The sequence below is a fragment of the Gracilinanus agilis genome, chromosome 5 (assembly GCF_016433145.1).
Source record: "Gracilinanus agilis isolate LMUSP501 chromosome 5, AgileGrace, whole genome shotgun sequence".
Taxonomy (NCBI): Eukaryota; Metazoa; Chordata; class Mammalia; order Didelphimorphia; family Didelphidae; genus Gracilinanus; species Gracilinanus agilis.
The window spans coordinates 213,270,471-213,291,309 of NC_058134.1; the positions used below are offsets into that span (position 1 = coordinate 213,270,471).

The following is a 20,839-nucleotide window of genomic DNA, read 5'->3' on the forward strand; positions in this document are numbered from 1 at the left end:
CAACTTTAGTGACTATAATTCCTGCCCACTAAAGTTGAATCCAATTGACCTTACTCTTCCTCATTCAGGGACTCATCTTCTCTCTGTGTGCCTCAGGCCCCCATTGGCAATATCCACCTCGTAGAACCCCTAATTTCCTTTAAGACAACATAGACACTATTTTCAACATGAAATCTTCCATGCTTGCCCTGACTGCTAGTGCCATCTCTCCAAAATTATTTTGTGTCTGTTTTGAGTATGTCAAATAGATCCGTATTTGTACATATTTGTCTCTTGCACCTAAATGTGAAACTCCTTATGAGCTAGGACCGTTTTGCTTTTTTGTACTTGATGTTTTTTCACCTTTGTTTCCAAGTTGATTAGGACACCACCAATCGTGGGTGCCTAATAAATTCAACTCAGTGAATATTTCACATTATATACTATAAGCATTAGAGAGGCATGACAGTGGGAAAAAAGTAGACACACATTTTGCCTTCAAGGAGTTTACATCCAAGCAATGTATGTCAGTAAAATAATTAGATTCAGAGTTAAAAGGGACCTTTCAGATCTTCTCCTCAGACACCATTTCACAGATGAAGAAACTGAGGCCGGTAAAAGTTACGCTTTTTCCAAAATCACTCAAGAAAGCAGAGGTTGCATAATCTTTGATTCTAAATCCTTCATTCTTTCTATTGCATGACTTTTACAAAAATAGCCATGGTGTAAATGTAGCAGGCATTCATCTGCTACCCATTTTATAACATTATAAGTATATTGTAAAAGTCAAGTAAGTTGTCTTGAGAGATTTGAAGTTGAACCTATTCCTTGTAGTTAAGATGATCAGGGAAGGTTTCATGGCAGCTAGAGGCTGGAGTCAGAAAAATATGAGTTAAAATCTGGCCTCAGACATCTACTAGTTATGGGACCGTAGGCAAATCTAATCACTTGACATCTGTTTGTCTCAGTTTCATCATCTGTAAAATGGAGATAATAATAGCACCTACCTTGGAAGGTTGTTGTGCAGATCAAATGAAGTAATAATTGTAAAGTGCGTAGCAGAGTGCTTGGCACATATTAAATGTTATACAATAAAGTATATAAATGTTAGTTTTTGTTAACCCAGAGGAAATGATACCCGAAGGAAAAAAATCTAAGTATTCTGTATATTTTTTAAAAATAAGAAGATAATCATAAAATTTTATTTCTTGAATTGCTTTCTAACAGGGCTCTAATTAAAGAATATAGGGACTGTTGCTATAAACTGCCTTGATTTATGTTGTAAAAGTTCTTCTAGTAAATTAATATATTTTACCGATCTTTGCAACATGTACTCTTTTTGATAATTCTAAGCTGATAATTGTGTTAAATAGCTTGATACTTATTTTTCCTCCTGTGTCTAGGAACAAAATATCAGAAATACATTCACCTTTGCACTTGAAGGAACTGAAGATTTTAAACCTTAGTAAAAACCACTTATCCTCAATAACTGAAGACTTTTTTGAGACGTGTAGTAAACTGGAAGTTTTTAGTGCCAGAATGAATTTGCTTGGTAAGTGTTTTTTTTTTAATTTTTTGGTTATTGTTTTTTTTTGCTTCCTTCTAAGTATTTTAGGGTGAGCATCTTATACGTGGACGTTTGAGGTGCAGATTTTAAAAGCATCAGTATATTTCAAATATTGTTTTTGTTGTAAGAGATTTCAGTGCTTTATTGTGGCATTTTGGTGGTCTTGAGTTCTTGGATCCCACCAACAGAACGCACACTTGAACAGGTTCTATCAGTCTGGAAAAACAATTTTAATAGCCTTAGTAATGGTGAAGGCTTAGCACCTAGAAGTAGCCTATGAAGAGATACATTTTTTTAGCTATAGACACTTTTAAAAGAAAGAAAAAATTTTCAAAGTTAATCTGCAGTTCTGTGCAGTCTTCTCCTTTCTGCGAAGACAATGGCAGAGTGGCAAAAAAGGGACAAATAGTGCTAATAAATGGCTATAATAATGTGTTTGATATATGCAAAGATACAAGCTTTTGGGATAAGAACCCACTATTTGAAAAAAAAATTCCTGGGAAAAATGGAAAGCAATTTGGCAGGGACTAGGGGTAGACCAACATGATTTAGACATAAAGGGTGATATAAGCAAGTTCAGTAGCATGGGATATCTTACCTGTCAGGTCAATGGATAAGGGAAGAATTTATTTCAAAATAAGAGATTAGAGAGTATTATGGGAAGTTAAATAGACAATTTTGATTACATTAAATTAAAAATGGTTTGCACAAACAACTCTAGTGCAGTCAAGATTAGAAGGAAAGCCAAAAATGGAGTCCAAAACTTTACAAAAAGTTTGAGTAAGGCCTCATTTCTCATATACAGAGAGACCGGATTCAAATCTATAAGAAAACGAGTCATCCCCAACTGACAAATGTTTAAAGAATATGAACAGAGTTTTCAGAAGAAGAAATCAAAGCTATCTATAGTCACTTGAAAAAAAATGCTCCATTTAGTAGAGAAGTGCAAATTAAAAGAACTCTGAGGTACCACCTCATGCCTTTCAGATTGGATAATGTGACAGAAAAAGAATATGACAAATTTTAGAGGTATATGGAATAATTGAGAGACGAAAGCACTGTTGGTAGAGTTGTAAACTTATTCAGTCATTTTGGAGAGCAATTTGGAAGTATGCCTAAAGGACTATAAACCTGTATACCCTTTGCCTTAGCAATAGCACCACTAGATCTGTATGCCAAAAAGATTTTTTTTAAACCCTTACCTTATGCCTTAGAAGCAATACTGTATATTGGTTTTAAGACAGAAGAGTGGTAAGGGCTAGGCAAAAGAGGTTAAGTGACTTGCCCAGGGTCACAGAGCTGAAAAGTGTCTGAGGCCAGATTTGAACCCAGGATCTCCTATCTCTAGGCCTGGCTCTCAATCCACTGAGCTACCCAGCTGCCCCCAAAATAGATTTTTTTTTAAAGAAAAAAAGATTCATATATACAAAAACCATTTATAACAGCAAAGGATTTGAAATTGAGGGATTGCCCATCAATTGGGGAATGGCTAAACAAATTGGTGTATATAAATATCATGGAATACCATTTTGCTATAAGAAATGATGAGCTTTCAGAGAAACTTGATAAAGATTTACATGAACTGATTCAAAGTAAAGTGAGCAAATCCAGCTTTGTATAGAGTAATAGTCTTAGCAATATAATGATCCAAGGGGCATTTAATAGCACAATGGATAGAGTAAGTGCCTGGCCTAGAGTCAGGAGAATCTGGATTCCAATCTTGCCTCAGATATGTTCTAGCTGTGTGGCCCCGGGCAAGTCATTTAACCTTAATCGTCTAGCTATTGTTGTTCTTTTATCTTAGAAATGATACAATGACAGAAGGTAAGAATTTTTGAAAAATACAATGATCCAAGGCAATCTCAAAACACATGATGAAAAATGCTGCCTACCTCCAGAGAAAGAACTGGTAGATTTTGAATGTATATCAAGGCATACTTTTAATTTTATTTTTATTTATTAACTTTTTTCACAATACTAATATGGAAATATGTTAAAATATGTATAATCTGTACCAAATTGCTTGCCTTTTCAATGAAGGAAAGAGGAAAGGACAGAATTAAAAACTCAACATTTTAAAAAATGACTGAAAAATTATTTGTATATGTAATTTGAAATAATAAAACATCAACGTTTAATTTTTTAAAAATAAAAATTTCATCTGAATAACTGATAAAAATATTGAACAGAGAGAGCAAAGGAAAGATATGTATAAATGCTTCACTGGGGGTCACCTTGCAGTTTGTTCAGTTAAACATATTGATCAATGACTAGGTTTAAAATTTCCACTGATGATCTGTTGAGAATGATAATCAAGATGTTGGAGAAAGAATCAGGTTCTGTACAGAGTTTGAAAGACTTGGATGATGGATTGAGTTTAATGTGATAGAGATGTGAATGCGTTGTTGTAAGAGCAAAGGTTTAAGGTCCTACAACAGCATTCATAAAATCATCTGTACAAATACAGAATGGGAGAAGCAGGACTAAAAAGCAGTTGAGGTTTAAAAGACTTGGATGTGATAGATTTTTATGTAATGGGCAGAAAGGAGGAATATAGTCTTACACAGTGTAAATAGGATTCAATAAAGTTTTTTTTTAAAGCAGTAACCAGAACAAGGGAGGTGATATTTTTTTCTGTACACTGCTCCAGTCAGCAACATCAGAACTCTTAAATCCTTTTCTGATTATTACATTTTAGAGGGGACATTATAAATGGAGCATGTACTGAGGACAAGTAGCAGCATAAAGGCTTCAAAATTTGATGTGAAGTTTGGTATATTTTTGCCCAGAGAAGAGAAAGCTTAGTGATTACATGATAAGATTCTTCAAATATTGAAGGATTGTCATGTAGAAATGTGAACATTTTCATACTGTGATAGAGCTTTTAGACTTGTTTTCTTTAGTCTTATATAGCAGAATTCGAACCATTCGGTCTAAATAGGGAGGTTAAGTATAACCAGGTTGACTATATGAAAAAAACCAAACAACTTCCTAGCAGTTGAGTTAGTTAAGGACGGGCTACTGTCTCAGGAGGTAGTAAATTCTCAGTGGGTTGATATATTTAAGAATTGGCTAAATGACCACTTGTTAGGTATAATTAAGGTGGATTTTGTGCTATGATTAGGAGTTGGACCAGATGAGTTATGAAGTCCCTTCTCACTTTGTTATTCTGTTATTTACTGGTTCGTTACTTGTGAGTCTGGAACTTACCAAGGTCACAAAGATGAGCCAGGACCACCATCTGAGTTTTTTATTTCCAACTGAATACATTATCCGCTAATACCATTTATTAAAACAAAAGGTACTTTTCTTTCCTTTAAGTATGAAAAATTATAGTCATTGTTAATTTGAATTTAAAGTTATAAATTTTGACTTGGCTTACACATAAAGGTAAGTTATAGTTGACATCTTGCAGTGATGCCTTGAAGTTGAGTTTAAATTTAGGGAGTTTGTCAAAGGTTTCAGATGAAAAGACTCTAATAAGTACTATGTGCTATTACTTTCCTTTATTTAATGCTAGTACAAAGAAAATTGCATTGTTTGCAGAAGAATGAAATTATTCTCTGACGGGATGCATAGAGGGTTTTAGGTAAAAGTAGCATCTTAGACAAAGCTGTGCTTAATAGCTGTTCATCTGATAAAGTCAATAAAGAAATATAATTGTCAATGAAAAATAATGAAAATGCACGTAATTTTATTTTTCTCTTGTAGTTACTATGCCTCGCTTGCCTTCTAGCATAACCATTTTAAATATTTCACAAAACAAATTTACATGTGTTCCAGAAGTAATTCTCAACCTTCCACAGTAAGTTTATTTAATTTTAAATTTCAAGTCTGAAACCAAGTTTGAATTAGACATATGCTATTAAGTTTCAAAACTTACACCAGTTCTTTGTATACTTGGATTTTTAACTTTAAGTAGAGCAAAAGGCACTGATAATTAAGATGCTTAGATTTTTTTCCTAGCAAGAATTATTTTGACATTTTTTATAGAACCAATTTTATTAGGGGAGTGGTACAATTATAAAAATCCACATGTATGATTTCACTGGAGAAAGAAACTAACTCTTCTAAGGATGATCAAATATACTCTGATTTAAAACCTTAGCTGGCACCTGTATAGATTAAGTGACTTGACTTCATACAGACAGTCTATGTCAGAGGTGAGTCTTGAACCTAAATCTTCCTGACTGAAGCTGTCTCCTCTTTACCACCGTCTTTCTAATATTTTATTATGATTGAATGAAATTTAAATGGCCATTGCAATGATTCTTAAAGCTTTGTGCGATGAATAATTTTGATTTGCATATATTGCTTAAAAATTGAAGTGCATCCTTGCCTTTAAAATATATATTAAAGTTTTGCCTGATGGGGATGTTCTTTGATGAAAATAGCGAACTTTTATCTGGTTCTAGAGTTATTTTCAATAATTGAAATTTTTATTTTTAATAAATTGAAAAACCAAAAATCATAAGAAATTACAGATGAAGTCACTAATATAATTTTATATCATATTCAGAAAATATCTATTTAGTCCTGTGCTTTTTAATTTTTTAAAACATAAATGAATGTTTTATTTTGTCAAAAAGTCTTTACTGCATCTAGTAGTATAATCACATTATTATTTTTGTTATTAATATTATCTGTTATATTTAACTTTTCTAATTTTGAACCATCTTTGCATTCCTGGTATACATTAACTTTTTATAATATATAATTTTTCAAATATGTTAATGTAGTCTTTTTGATAATACTTTATTAAATATTTTTTCATCTATGCTCATTAGAGAGCTTAGTCAAAAGCTTTCTTTCTCTGCCCTATCTTCTCCCACTGTAAGTTATCAGATGCATGTTAATCTCCTAAAAGGAATTTGATAGTATCACATCTTTACCTATTTTTGCAAGTAATTTATATGAAGCTGTAGTTAATCATTCTTTAAAATCTTGATATAATTCATATGTACGTCTATCTTTTTTGTTTTTGTTCTTTGAGAATTCCTTTATGGCTAGATTTTTTTCTCCCCTGAGGTTGCACTACGTTCTTTATTCTTATTCTATTAATAAGTATTTTATAATTTTACAAATATTAGGCAGTATAATATAGGATCAATACTGCCACGTTTTCTTGGGGCAACCTGTCAGTTGCCCTGTTTGGAATGTTGACTGTGGCATGAGCATTAGGGCAAGTACCAACTGGCAGTTGGACCCAGGGCTGTGTTCGGTTCTTTTCCCTACTTCTCTTCTCACCTTCACTTCTACCCCTTGGTGGGAATCCAGGGTGGTCAAGGGAGGTAGAACATGCGATCTTAGTTTCCTAGGCCAGGCAGGTTTTGAATATCTCTGCTGACCAAATAAGAGCATCAATCTGATATGCCATTTATTCCTATCAAGAGGTTGCTTTATTTACCACCAAGAGATCATCTTACTTCTGTCCCAGGGCTGGTCCCTTGGGACAGCTGAAGATCATAGCAAGGAGTTCATCAACATCCTGTACTTAGATCTAGAAGGCAGTACTAGACTAGATTCATAGTTTCCTTACCCACTCTCCAATCCCTTTCCCCTAACCAACTTATTCAATAAATCCTTAGTTTAATTTATGAACTAATGTCTCCTACCTTCAACTTAGATCTAAGTAGACTGCTGTTCAAGATTCTAAGAGGGAGACAGAACAACTCCATTACTGTTAGACAGGAAGCACCATACATCTCTTGCTGTCTAATCTTACTGTCAACCAATTGGAGTTACTTCCTCAGCCAGGTCTAAGGCTGAAGGGAAATCTTCTTAAAGGAGTTTAGTCCTTGCCAAGGGAAATTACTTCAATCCCTTGGCTGGCTTAGGCACTGGGTACTTGTCATTCCTACTTCTGATACCATCAGTAAACAGCTTGTGATAAAGCCACATTAGCTTCCTGACTGATTACAGCTTTACCAATCTCCCTTACAGATTCAGCATTAAACCCTCATTATAGCAGCTAGGTGTGTCAGTAGATAGAATACTGAGTCTGGAGGCAGGAAGACTTTGAGTACATATCTGGTCTCAGACACTTACTTGCTTTGTGATCCTGAGCAAGTCATTTAACCTCTGTTTGCTTTTGAGGCAGTTAGGTAGCCCTGGGGATAGAGTGTTGGACCTGAAGTAAGGAAGACTTGAGTTCAAACACTGTCTCAGAAATTTACTGGCTGTTTGACCTTGTAAAAATCTCATTAACAAATTCAGAAAAGCAGAAACATTGAATATCTTTTATTGACCACAACACAATTAAATTTTATCATTAAAAATGGTATTTGGCAAAAGGATTTGAACTTGGAATGAAATCATTTAAAAGTAAAAAATTTGTGAGTTTGAGAAAAACATCAAAAAACAAGTAGACACGATCACATTAAATTTAATGAGTTTTAAAAAGAAAATTTTGTTTCAAGTAGATTCATAGTTTCACTTACAATCTTCATCTTCTTAGTTTTCTTTATGCATGTAAATGTTCAAGTTTCTTAATGATTTTTTCACTCATAATCAAAAGAAAAAATTTGATGGGCTAAAGCACAAAGAATAAAAATAATAGATAATTTCATCAAAGAAACTTATAGTAATGAAACACCATACTAAAACTTTTAGGATGCAGCCAGAGCAGTTCTGCAGGGGGGAAATGTATGTCCCTAAATGCTTTCATTAATAAAAAGAGAAAGAACAAGTCAATAAATTCAGTGTACAACTAAAAAGTCAGAAAAACAATTAATGGGAAAAGCAACTTAACACAAAAAAGAAAGCAATACAAAAAATTGCCATGTACCCTTGAGCAATATGCATATTCTTTTTAATTCCAATTCAGTCATCACCTGAATACTGTCATTTAATTTTTACAAAATTTTATTTAAGCCCCTAATGTCTTAATTGTTTTTTTGTTTTGTTTTTTCTAGTTCTGAGAGGGGCACATTCAGGTTTTCACCAATTACAAGTTTATTATATTTCTCCCTCCAATTCAATTAGTTTTTCCGTTAGGTACTTATTATTTCCTTTAGATACGATTAAATGTATTATGCTATGTATTGATAATTACTTCATTGAATATTGTGACTTTAAGCTAATGTAGTTTATATCTTTATTTATATGACTACATTTTACTTTTACCATTCTCTTTTATGGCCACTTTTACATTTTTAAATTTGTTTAAGTCAATTAGTCAAAAAGCATTTTTACTGCCTTCCATTTCCTGTGCTAGCATAATAAATTTTGTTCCAACCCTATCATTTTAATTCAGTGTGTATTTTCGTGTTACAGATATGTCTCTTATTTCCAATCCCCAGTTTAGAGCTGGCTCCATAACCTGCTGTGGTCCCCAAGTCCTCAGCTAAATGTCAGAGATGATGCTTATGTCATGCCTTGTGAATGGTCCCTAATATATAGTCTGTTCCTGGTACTTGAGACAGGCAGGTCACTGCCCTCTCCCTTTATCCTCCTTTAGCTGAAAAGCATGCTGACTTTAGGTACCTTGTGGTCATTTACAAAGATAGCTCTGAACTCTAATATTCTGAAAGACGAAGACTGAAATAATGTTGGTTTCAATGCCTGTTACTTCAGTTTTCTCTGGAACAAATTCTACCTCCCTTGGTGCTTCCATTGTCGAAATATCCATGGGGAAGGGAAGGAAAAAGAGTAAGAATTTATATAGTTTCCACTGTGTTTGAGGCACTGTGTTCAGTAGTTTAGAAAATATTATTATCCTCATTTTATAAATGAGGAAACTGAGATAAACAGGTTATGTGACTTATCCAGGGTCATACAACTAGAAGATATCTGGTTCTGTTTTTTTTTTTAATCTATGTCTTCCTAATTTCAGGCCCATTGCTCTATCCATTGCATTACCTAACTGCCTCATTCACAGGGTTCTGGTGATATTTGTGGTCATAACTGAATGGAAGAGATTACTTATGCTTCTCCTTGATATTCCTAATTATCATTCCATCTAATGATCTTTTAGATCTTTTCTGGGGTGTTTATAGGCTACTCTAGAATGGTTCATATCTCTTACTTAACCAGAAATCTGGTAATGCATCCTTTCCTACAAGGGTAAAAGCCTTTTTTTTAAAAAATAAGCAAATGCAGCAGCCAAATGCATTTATTAGTAACAAGGGAGCCATCTGGTGTCCTCGTAGGTGGTAGACTGCCTTTCTGGTTGTATATGATGTAACAGCAAATAACTTTTTTCCTTGGAAAGTCTTTCAAAAATAACTTTTTTCCTAGTGTGATTCAGCAGGAATCATTCATCCATAGGACGGAGGAGTTATGGAATCAGGCAAAAATAATTCTGTAGTTCAAAATCAACTTAGAATGAATTGAGTATAAATAGATATAGTTTAAACATAATACTCTAGACAATTCCTCCAGTGGTTTTGGTTTTACCATCTGGAGATGAACCTTAGAAAGTCTGAGAAAAAAAATTTTTAAGCCAGAAGTAGGAGGAAGAAACTGTACAAGATCCTGGTCTTGAGGCTTCAAAATCTACCTGGTTCAAAAGTCAAAAGGGCAGTTCTTTTTAAAAAGCCACCATTACTGAAAAGTAGTGAATAATTTTAGAATATTTTAATGCATGACAAAGTTATAGAAGTAATCAATAGAAAAAAATTGAAAGATAAATTATTTAATAAAAAGATGACTGAGGGGACACTCGTGGAGATGGTTGGAAGGAATCCAGATAATGTTGGGGTATCCCTAAATAATGAGTGATAGAGTTAATTGAATTTTGAGTTCTTGAGTTAATTGAATTTTACGTTCTTCCAAAGTCTGTGTCCATTTCATTGAAGTTTCTATGTTTTTTCTTGGTGTTCCTTTATCTTCTTCTGATACATTTGCTTTTTTTCAATTTCTGGATAGAAGCTGTCAATTGTGGTTTCTTTTTCCTTTTTCTGTTGTTTACTCATTTTCTCCTTCTTTCTTCCCTGTAATTGGTTGTAATCTTGATCCTCTGATTATTTTTTTTTTATCTGTGGGTTTGGGCTATTCAGTCCTGGGAGGGCTTTTTCTCTGTTTTGATTAATTAGTTTAGTGGGACCTCAGGTCAGATTTTCCCCAGCTGGTGGTAAAAACTAAAGAAGTGAATTCAGCTACTTTCCCTCCCTGTAGTCTGTGGGGGAGGGGTGTTGGAGTTTCCCTGCCCTCTGAAGACATCTAGTCTGCTGTATTGATAGGATTAAACCCAGGTGTGGGTGATCTGCACAGCTTGAAGTGCCCTGAGGTCAAAACCTCCAGAGAAAGGTAGGGGGAAGCACAAGATGGAGGGTATGTTCACCCACTCTGGGTTTCTCCCTCAGCAGCCTCCCTGCTGTCCATTATCAGAGCCTTGAGTTTGGTACAGCTGTGTCAGCAAGGCATTCCCTTGGACTAGTGCCCCAGCCCACCCAGAAATTCCAGGATCTGCTGGAGGCTCGGTACATTAGGTGGAGGAGGGGATCTGGGATCTTCCTCCTTTCTTTCCCCTCCCTCCTGAGAGTTCTAAGAATTCAGGCTTTTTTTTCTCTTTTTTTTTCCCATGTGCCTCTTAAGTTGGGTTCAGCTGGAGAATCCCCCACCTCGGTTGTGTTGTCAGATTTGGTTTTCTGTTCCCTTGGAGCCCTTTGTTCTTGATTGGTGGTGAAGGGCTTTATGGAGGTCTGGAGCCTTGCTGCTTCTATGCTTCCATCTTCCCAGAATTCCCCCCCAAAAAAGAAAGAAGAGAAATAGAGATAAGGCATCCAGTAGAGGAAAAAGAAATAAAATAATTGCTATTGTTTTTGTGAAGTAAATCTCTTGTGTTATTTGGGTATGTGTATGACTTACCTTTTAAAAATGGTAGTCCCTTCCTTCATTCCAAGGGTATCCTTTCTCTAGAAGCGACTGGATTAGAAAAATATTACTTCAATTTTGTTGTTTATGCCCTTTGTTCACTTAAATATCATTACAAGTTTAACAGGTCTGCTTTCTAATGTTTCACTTTGTATAAATAATTATTTGAGTGTAGAAATGTTGAACTTTCTTTGATGGAAATTTATTTTTATTTTCATAATTATATATACCATAGTTTAAAAAATGCAGGATGTGTTTTGTAAAAACGTACAAATTGTGATTTGTATCTTTAATCTGGTCTTTTCTCATTTTCAGTTTGAGGTCATTAGATTTGAGCAGCAATGAAATTCACAGTCTACCTGGGCCTGCACACTGGCAATCATTAAACTTAAGAGAACTCTTGTTTAATCATAATCAAATCAGCATTTTGGACTTAAGTGAAAAAGCATATGCATGGTCACGGATGGAGAAACTACACTTGTCCCACAATAAACTGAAGGAGGTAAAAGATCATCTTATGATTAAAAATGGTTGCCATGATTTGCACTATAATCACTCAGCATTTTAAACTTTGCTTTTTGTTGTTCAGTGATTTTAGTCATGTCCATCTCTTTATGACCCCATTCAGGATTTTCTTGTTAAAGTTACTGAAGTGGTTTGCCACTTCCTTTTCCAACTCAAGATGAGGAAAATGAGGCAAAAAAGGGTTAATTGACTGGCCCAGGTTAAATCCATCCCTTGACATTTAGTATTCTGTGATTTTAGAGAAGTCACTTCAACTCCTAGGTCCTCCAGAGATTTTTTCTAGGTTTAACCACAAAGTTGAGATCAGTTTAATGAAGCAAATTACTACATTGCATTTCATGTATTAAAAGAAATCCAGATCTCACATTTAAGACTGGTTTAAGGTTGTAATGTCATTAAAATTATTTTTTTATTTTTTTAAGATAACTTTTACCTTCTCTCTTAGAATCAATACTGAGTATTGGTTACAAGGGAGAAGAGCAGGAAGGGCTGGGCAATTGGAGTTAAGTGATTTGTTCAGAACCAACCAGCTAGGAGGTGTCTTGGGGGCAGATTGGAAACCAGGACCTCCCCTCTCCAGGGCTAGTATCTCTATAATGCAATTTAGCATGAGAGGATTGGAAGCTTAAGTATTACTATTAGGTAGTAAGTAGTGAATAGATTTCTACAGCTTTATTCAAGAAAATAATTCAAAGAAATGAAATGAAAATACAATTGATAGGATTTAGCTTGGGCAGCAAGACAAATTTTCTGAAATTTAAAATAATGAAAAGTGTTGTCAAGAAAGATTAAATTTCAAAAGGAAATATTGTAAGAAATAGATGATATATCAGATAAATTTTGAAAATATGATTTGTGATAAAAAAAACTTTTATAATTAAGAAAATGAAAAACCTCTGGAAAATTTTAGAATGTGTTGATAATTTGTTCTACTGTAGTGACAAGTGGAATAGATTAACTTTGAAGCTTCTTCCAGTTTCCTTAATTATTTGTATTATACAATTCTGCTTCACTCTTTATTAAATGTCTTTTTAAAATATTTATTCCATTTTTTAAAATCTCATTAAGATTCCTCCAGAAATTGGTTTTCTTGAAAATTTAACATCTCTTGATGTGAGTTATAATTTGGAGCTGAGATCCTTTCCCAATGAAATGGGGAAATTAACTAAAATCTGGGACCTTCCTTTGGATGAATTGCATCTCAATTTTGATTTTAAGCAGATAGGATGCAAGACCAAAGACATCATAAGGTAAGATATTATATTTTTTATTGTTTAATCTCTCATTTCATATTCCCTCAACCTATGATTTTGCTGTATATTTGACTTATGATATAGAATACATCTGGGGGCCACATATAGTTTTAGCATGCTTTTGCTTTTATGTCATTTACTTTTGCTTAGTAGATTTTGGTTTGCAAAACAGGTTTCAAAGAGTTGTTTAATTTGCACCTAGACATTATTGCTTCTAATCTAGATAGCTGTCATTAGGTGGTGCCTTGGTTAAAGCATTGTAGAACTGATTGGACACTTGTGAAGCATGAGGGAGATGATACATGGCATGATTTTCTACTGCATCATGCTCTTTCAGTAAAATGAATTCTTTATTAAACTAACAGGAATTAATATAATAACTAATTGTGATAACCAATTTAAATAAAAATGCCAGTAATTCCATTGAGTCACCAAAAATTCAAGAAAACAGTGTGGTAAGTCTTTCATACTAAATTTTGTTTATTTTGAAACTTGCTCATAAAGTATTCAATTCTAATCCTTTAATGACTAAAGTTTTAATTGATATAAACATTTCCATTTGGACATGGATATAAAGCGTGTCATATAAAAGCACCTGTTTTACTAAAGGTTGTTTGGTTTTGCTTAATCAAGTTATATGCATATAGTTTCTATTTTGTAGCATAAATTTTGACATCATTATGAGTTCTGTTAACACGAACAATCAATTGAGAGTGAATTGTGAAAATTAGAGCCACATGGATATAAGCCTTTATCTTTCTGTTGAATTCCAGGTTTCTATCCATAACTGCCTACTGGATATCATCATTTAGATGTCCTTTAAATATCCCAAAGTCAGCAAGTCTAAAGGCATAACTAATTATCTTTCCCTTAAATCCACTTGGCTTCCTAACTTCCCTATTTTTTTATGTGCTATCCTTCTAATCACCCAGATTTGTAACCTCAGATATCCTTGATTTTTTCCCTTCCCACACCTGACATATGTAATTCGTTGCCAAATTTAGTTGATTCCATTCCCCAAACATCTCTCTACTAGCATTACAACCATAATTTCTCATCTTTCCAGTCAATTAACAATTGCCAATTGATATTCCCAGAGCATAAGTCTGAACATGTTCTACTTTTCAAGAAGTTTCAGTGACTCCTTCTTGCCTCTAGTTTAAAATATAAACTTCAATTGACATACATCTTTTTAAAATAAATGTTTATTAGTTCTATATGGAGAAGGTTCCCATTCCTAGATTGTTCTCTTTCCTCACCTCCTATCTTGAAATCCATAGCTTCCTTGAAAGTTCAAATCAAGGGCTATCTCGTACAAGAGTCATTTTTTGATTCTTCTAGTTTTTCATCATCTCCCTTTACTTTGTATTTTATACCCACATAAATAAACTTCTATGCAATGTATTTCTCTGTGTAATATAGGCAATGAATTATAACAGAGAGAGAGTTGGTTTTAGAACCAGATCTTTCTGGATTCAGGTCCTGAGCTGACACAGCCCGGCTACGTGACCCTGGGCAAATCAAATAACTTTTCGGTGATCTAGACAACTCTCTGAGGCTATGGTTTGCAGAAAAGATGCTTAGCTGCATAATTGAAGGAGATTCCTTACCTGGAATTTCCCTGTACAAATAAAGTTACAGGTTTAGTCCCTATTCCTTTTTATATATGTCATCTTTCCCCCACTAGAATGTTAGATCCTTGTTCTTGTCATTTTTTTTTTTTAAATTTTTAAACCCTTAACTTCTGTGTATTGACTTATAGGTGGAAGATTGGTAAGGGTAGGCAATGGGAGTCAAGTGACTTGCCCAGGGTCACACAGCTGGGAAGTGTCTGAGGCCGGATTTGAACCTAGGACCTCCCGTCTCTAGGCCTGGCTCTCAATCCACTGAGCTACCCAGCTGCCCCCCTTGTTCTTGTCATTTTAACCTTAAGGCATAGTGTGGTACCTGACATTCATTAGGCCTATAACAAATTTTTGAGTAAGTAAATATATTAAAGTGGCTTCCTTAATGATAATTTAAATATATATTTGCATTTTGTAATGTATCACTAATGTTTGTTTATATTACATTCATATAACATTAGCAATATCAGTTTCTCCCCTAAAGTCAAACTTTCATCCCTTATTGTTGAATATAAATCGAAGACTGTACTAAAAAAAGACAGAATAGGTCTCACCAAATTGGAAAGTTTTCCAATATAGACTGTGTATCTATCTTCTGTGACCAGTCTTATTAAGTGTGAAAAGGCTCCTCACCAAAATGTGATACATTTTTTAGTGATTTTCCTGATCTCCAGTTTCACATCAACAACCTCCCTTTGAACATCTACACACAGTATTTTCAAAACCAAGACCCATTATTTTCTCCACCCACTAGCTTCCTAATCACCCAATCTCAGAACTTCAGGGTTGTCTTAGACTTCTTACTTGGACTAAACTCATATGTCCATTCTATTGCTTTCATGTTTACCTTTGCAACATCTCTCATTATACTTCCTTTTTTTATCCTCTTAGATAGTTGCCACCTTGGCACAAACCCTCATCACATCACACCCAGATTATTGCAATATTCTACCTTTTTGTCTCCCTACCTCAAATTTCTTCCTTCTCCAGCACATCCTCCATTCAGCCATAAATGATATTCCTAAAATTTCAGCCCTGATATGCCAAGGCTTTCCTCAATACACTTCAGTGGCTCCCTCTTACCTCTAGAATAAAACATAAATCCTTTGTCTTTTTAAAGCCCTTTATTACTTGGCCTCTCTCTTTCATCTTATACTTTACTCCCTTCTATATACTTTTTTATTTTAAACCCTTACCTTCCATCTTAGAATCAATACTGTGTACTGGTTTCAAGACAAAAGAGAAGTACAGTCTAGGCAATGAGGGTTAAGTAATTTACCCAGGGTTACACAGCTAGAAATTGTCTGAGGCTAGATTTGAACCCAGGCTCTTCCCTCTCTAGGCCTGACTTTCAACCATTGAACTACCTATATAAGGATGATATTAGAAATTAAGTCTTTTTATATTAGTTTAGAGATAAGGAGTAGAGAAGCTGACTTGAGAAAGAATTGAAGTTTGAAACAGATCTGAGAGTGTCAGTTTTAAATGTTGACAGTGTAATGGTTTTTCTGTGGCAGTTACTCTGGGTGTGGCAGTTGGGCTCTGGGAGTAGCAGTTGGGCTCTCTCTGAGTGCTGGGAGCAGGTGACATCTTCTTTTCTCTCTCTCCTCACTGTCTGAGGTAGAAGGAAAGGAGGAAAAAAGCTGAAGGAGCAAGGTGATTTTCCTTTTCCAACTTGGGAAACACTAGTGACTGTCTTTGCTGTTTCATAGATTGTTTTATCTCTGAGAAGACCAAAGAAAGACCTGGTCTTTGCTTTGGACTCTGAGTCTGCTAAGGCTTAGAGTCCTAACTTGGTTCTTGCTGAGGCTCAGCCAGCTGGCCTTTGTTATTTTTATAACTTGGAGACAAAGAATTATATATTTCTTATAAGGATAATAGTGTTAGTTTATTGAAGAATAGGGAAAATTCATGTTAGTCAGATCAGGAAGGATCAGTGTAGCCTGTGGAAACAGGATAAATGGTTCCTTGTGGAAGCAGGTAGTTTTAGTTGGGTGGGGTTAGAATCCCTTAGAGTTAGAAATCATTTTATACCCTTATATTCTCAATAAATAGTTTATTTTTGTATAACAAGAGTCTCCTTAGTGTCCTTGTGCCTGGCCCTAAAGAGAAGTTCACTTATGAGCTTCACTTCACTTATATAAACTGAAAATACTTTGTGAGCACAGCAATCAGAGTATCTAATCAGGTTATATTGATAATCAATTCATTGCTCATTATTTTTACACCTAGCTGCCCCTTCCTTTTACATACTCTTAATATTCAGCTATGTTTACCTTCTTGCAGCTCCTCAAATGGGGCACACTGTATCCTTACTACATTTTCACCCAGGCCTTCTTTTCTTCTTTCTCTTTGTTGGCTACCTTTAAAATTCAGCTTGAATACAACTTTTTGTAAGAGATCTTTCTGGTTTTTCTTCTTTTCTCCCCACTCCTCTTTGCTCATGCCTTAATTCTGAGATTACTTTCTATTTGCATTCTATATTTTTATGTACAAATAGATTTATTTGCATGTTATTTTTCAACTAAAATGTGAAGTTTTGAAGGACAAAGGACTGTTTCCCCCCTCTCTTTATATTTCTAGTTCCTAACACAGTGTCTAATTGTGATATGTCAATGCTGAATAAATGCTTTTTGTACCTAGAATACTTCATAAAATGCAAAAGAGTTACTTTTAGTACTGATGAAGGAAGTAACCACACCATTGAAAATTTTCATCTTTCAAAACATCAAAGTGTCAAAAAAATCATATTTTCTAAAAATAAATATATGTTCATTCTTTGAAGTACAAATTATACTAAATACTATCTTCAGGTTATCCAGAAATTGAAATTACACAACCAAAATAATGTCTATAATTACTCATTGCAATGATAGTGCTATACTAAGTCTGTTGTTTTAATATTTTCTTTGAAATGACAGGTTTCTTCAACAGAGGTTAAAGAAGGCTGTGCCCTATAATCGAATGAAACTTATGGTTGTGGGAAATACTGGCAGTGGGAAAACTACATTGTTACGACAGTTAATGAAATCTAAAAAAAGAGAGTTGAACCCTCCAAGTACTACAGTAGGCATAGATGTAAAAGATTGGTTTATCCAGGTGTGGAGCAAAGGAAAGAAAGAGCTGATCCTAAATGTCTGGGATTTTGCAGGTATTTGTTTCAATAGGCTATTCTATCCAGCTCAGCATTTACATATTAATTACGTAAGCCCTTTATATTATTATCAAGTTATTAACAATGTTTGACATAAGCAAAAAACATTTTGACTGCCTAACATGGCATGGAGTATGGAAATTACTCTGTCTCCTCCAAGGTTGAGCCAGTAGAATGAAAATCTCTAGCAGATTCTACCAAAGTACCAAGGCTTTGACTCTAAGTTTAGTGATTGACCATATGCAAGACATTGGAGGATTTGGAAAAGCTCATCACATATCAGCTGTAGTTCTTTCGTTTTTAGCAACTCCCAAAGTTCTGTAAGGTCTAGAGGAATTGTCAACATGCAGTTATGGAGGTGAAATCAATGAAATCATATATCTGTAATATATTGAAGATAATTGACATCATTTAACATTTTTTAAAGCACATATGAAGTAGGGAGTAGTTGGCAAAAGGTAAGGATGTGCATGGTAGTTGGCATTCTCAGAATCCAGATCACATATGTTAAACTGACATACATTCTGAAAGTCCTTAATATAAGGATTAATATAATATTTCTCTCTTTTTAAAATGGCATAGTTCATTTTCATGGTCATTCTGTCCAGACAAACCTTGCTCTAGAATCTCATCTGAGCATGGAAGTAACCATCTTTTTTTGAAGCCTATGTCAGTGGAACTATAAGTTTGATAGGATGTGTCAGAGCTAGAAACATATCAAATATGAGCTGATGTTATACTGATATTGTAGCTCTATTATAATATTATACTAGTCATTTACTCTTTAATTTGTGAATGCCCACTTTCAATTTTTTGTGAGTTGGCTTTCCTCCTTTTTTAGGAGAGTAAGGCTTAGAGAAAGAACACTGGATTTGGAATCCAAGGATGTTTGCCATTCATGTCATTTAACATAGGCTTTACTTTCCTTATCTGTCTAATGTTCCCACATTTTGGGACGAGTTGGACGAGATGGTTTTAAAATTCTCTTCCAGTTGTTTGTCCTATGATTTCTTGAAATCATTAGTTAGGTTGTGATATCTCAAAAAAACATCTGTTTCAATTTGTGAACCAAGTATCCAAACCACTGAAATCACATTTGGTCAAATAGCAGATATTATAGTAGAAAAGCATAACTGCCTATGGTTTAATGGAAAACATATTGACTTTTTCATTTAGGGCGAGAAGAGTTCTACAGCACTCACCCTCATTTTATGACACAACGAGCACTGTATCTTGCTGTATATGACCTTAGCAAAGGATATGCTGAAGTAGATGCTATGAAGCCATGGCTCTTCAACATAAAGGTGACTTTAATCATTTGAAAATTTCAAATAATTTCTTTTAAAATTCCAAATAAGCTCTTCTACCTTGGAGCCAATACACAGTATTGACTCCAAGACGGAAGGTAAGGGTTTTAAAATAAATAAACAAACAAACAAACAAACAAACAAACAAACAAATAAATAAATGAACTTCCAAATAATTTCATCTTATGTAAATTTATTTAAAAAACATTCAGGGGGCAGCTGGGTAGCTCAGTGGATTGAGAACCAGGCCTAGAGACGGGAGGTCCTGGGTTCAAATCCGGCCTCAGACACTTCCCAGGTGTGTGACCCTGGGCAAGTCACTTGACCCCCATTGCCTACCCTTACCAATCTTCCACCTATAAGTCAATACACAGAAGTTAAGGGTTTAAAATTAAAAAAAAAAAGCATTCAGTTGCCTTCTATCTTTTCATGAATCAATATGTTTTAAAGAAATTTAATATAATAAAGTAACATATATGTCATTTGCCTTAGAAGATTTTCGAAATAGTTTGGTGACATGATGTCTCTGAAGAGCCCACAACCTGTGGTCCAAAGCTGGGTTAGGTGCTAAATTTCAGTTAGATAATAAAGATGTAATATTTTCCTATCCAAATTTGCAGACTCTCTGAAATCTATCCCCAAACATCTTGTTTAGAATCCCTAGTTTAAAAATGAATACCATGGGGCAGCTGGGTACCTCAGTGGAGTGAGAGTCAGGCCTAGAGACAGGAGGTCCCTAGGTTCAAACCCGGCCTCAGCCACTTCCCAGCTGTGTGACCCTGGGCAAGTCACTTGACCCCCATTGCCCACCCTTACCAATCTTCCACCTATGAGACAATACACCAAAGTACAAGGGTTAAAAAAAATGAATACCATGTTCTAAATATTATCTCTTAAATAATATTCTATGAACCTAAACTCTTTATGTTAACTAACTGTATAACATAGTTAACACTCATTTGTTTGGTAGAGGTAGGAAATGTGATGGAGAAGTGAAAGTTTGATCTCCAGATGATTTTTAACAGAAAAAATTAATGAAGATCATCCAATAAAGCTCAGGGAGAGAAGTTACCATATTTATCCAAGACATTATCTGTGACCCAGAAAAATGAGATTCTCATCTATTCTGGGTCAGTCCATGTCCATAGGATTAAAAAATAATATCAGCTATTTGGAAAGAAAATAATGACAGAAATTATTCTCTGAGGTTGTCCAAAATTTCCTTGATTTTTGTTAGAAGGATAAGTAAGAGTGGCCTTCTAGAAATTACAATTCAGGTCAACAACATTAAGTGCCTACCTTGTGTAAGGCACTCCACTAACTGCTAAGTATGCAAATAATAGCTGGCGTCTATATAGCACTTTACAAATAATCCATTTTATCATCATTGTAACCTTGGGAGTTAGGTACTATTATTATCCTTATTTTACAGATGAGGAAACTGAGTCAGAAAAAGGTTAAATGACTTGCTAACAGCTAGTAAATATTTAAAGCTGGATTTGAAGGCATGTCTTCCTCATTATAAATCCTGATGCTGTGTCACTTACTGTTCTAAGAATGGAGTTAAAGGTATTTAGACTATCAGAAAGCTAGCTACTCCCTCTTGTATAGCC

General features: G+C 34.6%; 1 protein-coding gene across 1 annotated transcript in view; it reads left to right on the plus strand.

Annotated features, from left to right (window-relative positions):
* The window catches only part of LRRK2 (leucine rich repeat kinase 2), a 178,579-nt gene that overhangs the window by 83,342 nt on the left and 74,398 nt on the right, over window positions 1-20,839 (plus strand). The window contains exons 23-28 of the mRNA XM_044679106.1: window positions 1,383-1,531; window positions 5,258-5,351; window positions 11,678-11,864; window positions 12,956-13,137; window positions 17,687-17,916; window positions 19,096-19,223. Of these exons, the coding sequence (XP_044535041.1) occupies window positions 1,383-1,531; window positions 5,258-5,351; window positions 11,678-11,864; window positions 12,956-13,137; window positions 17,687-17,916; window positions 19,096-19,223 (970 nt within the window). The remainder of the gene's footprint in view (window positions 1-1,382; window positions 1,532-5,257; window positions 5,352-11,677; window positions 11,865-12,955; window positions 13,138-17,686; window positions 17,917-19,095; window positions 19,224-20,839) is intronic.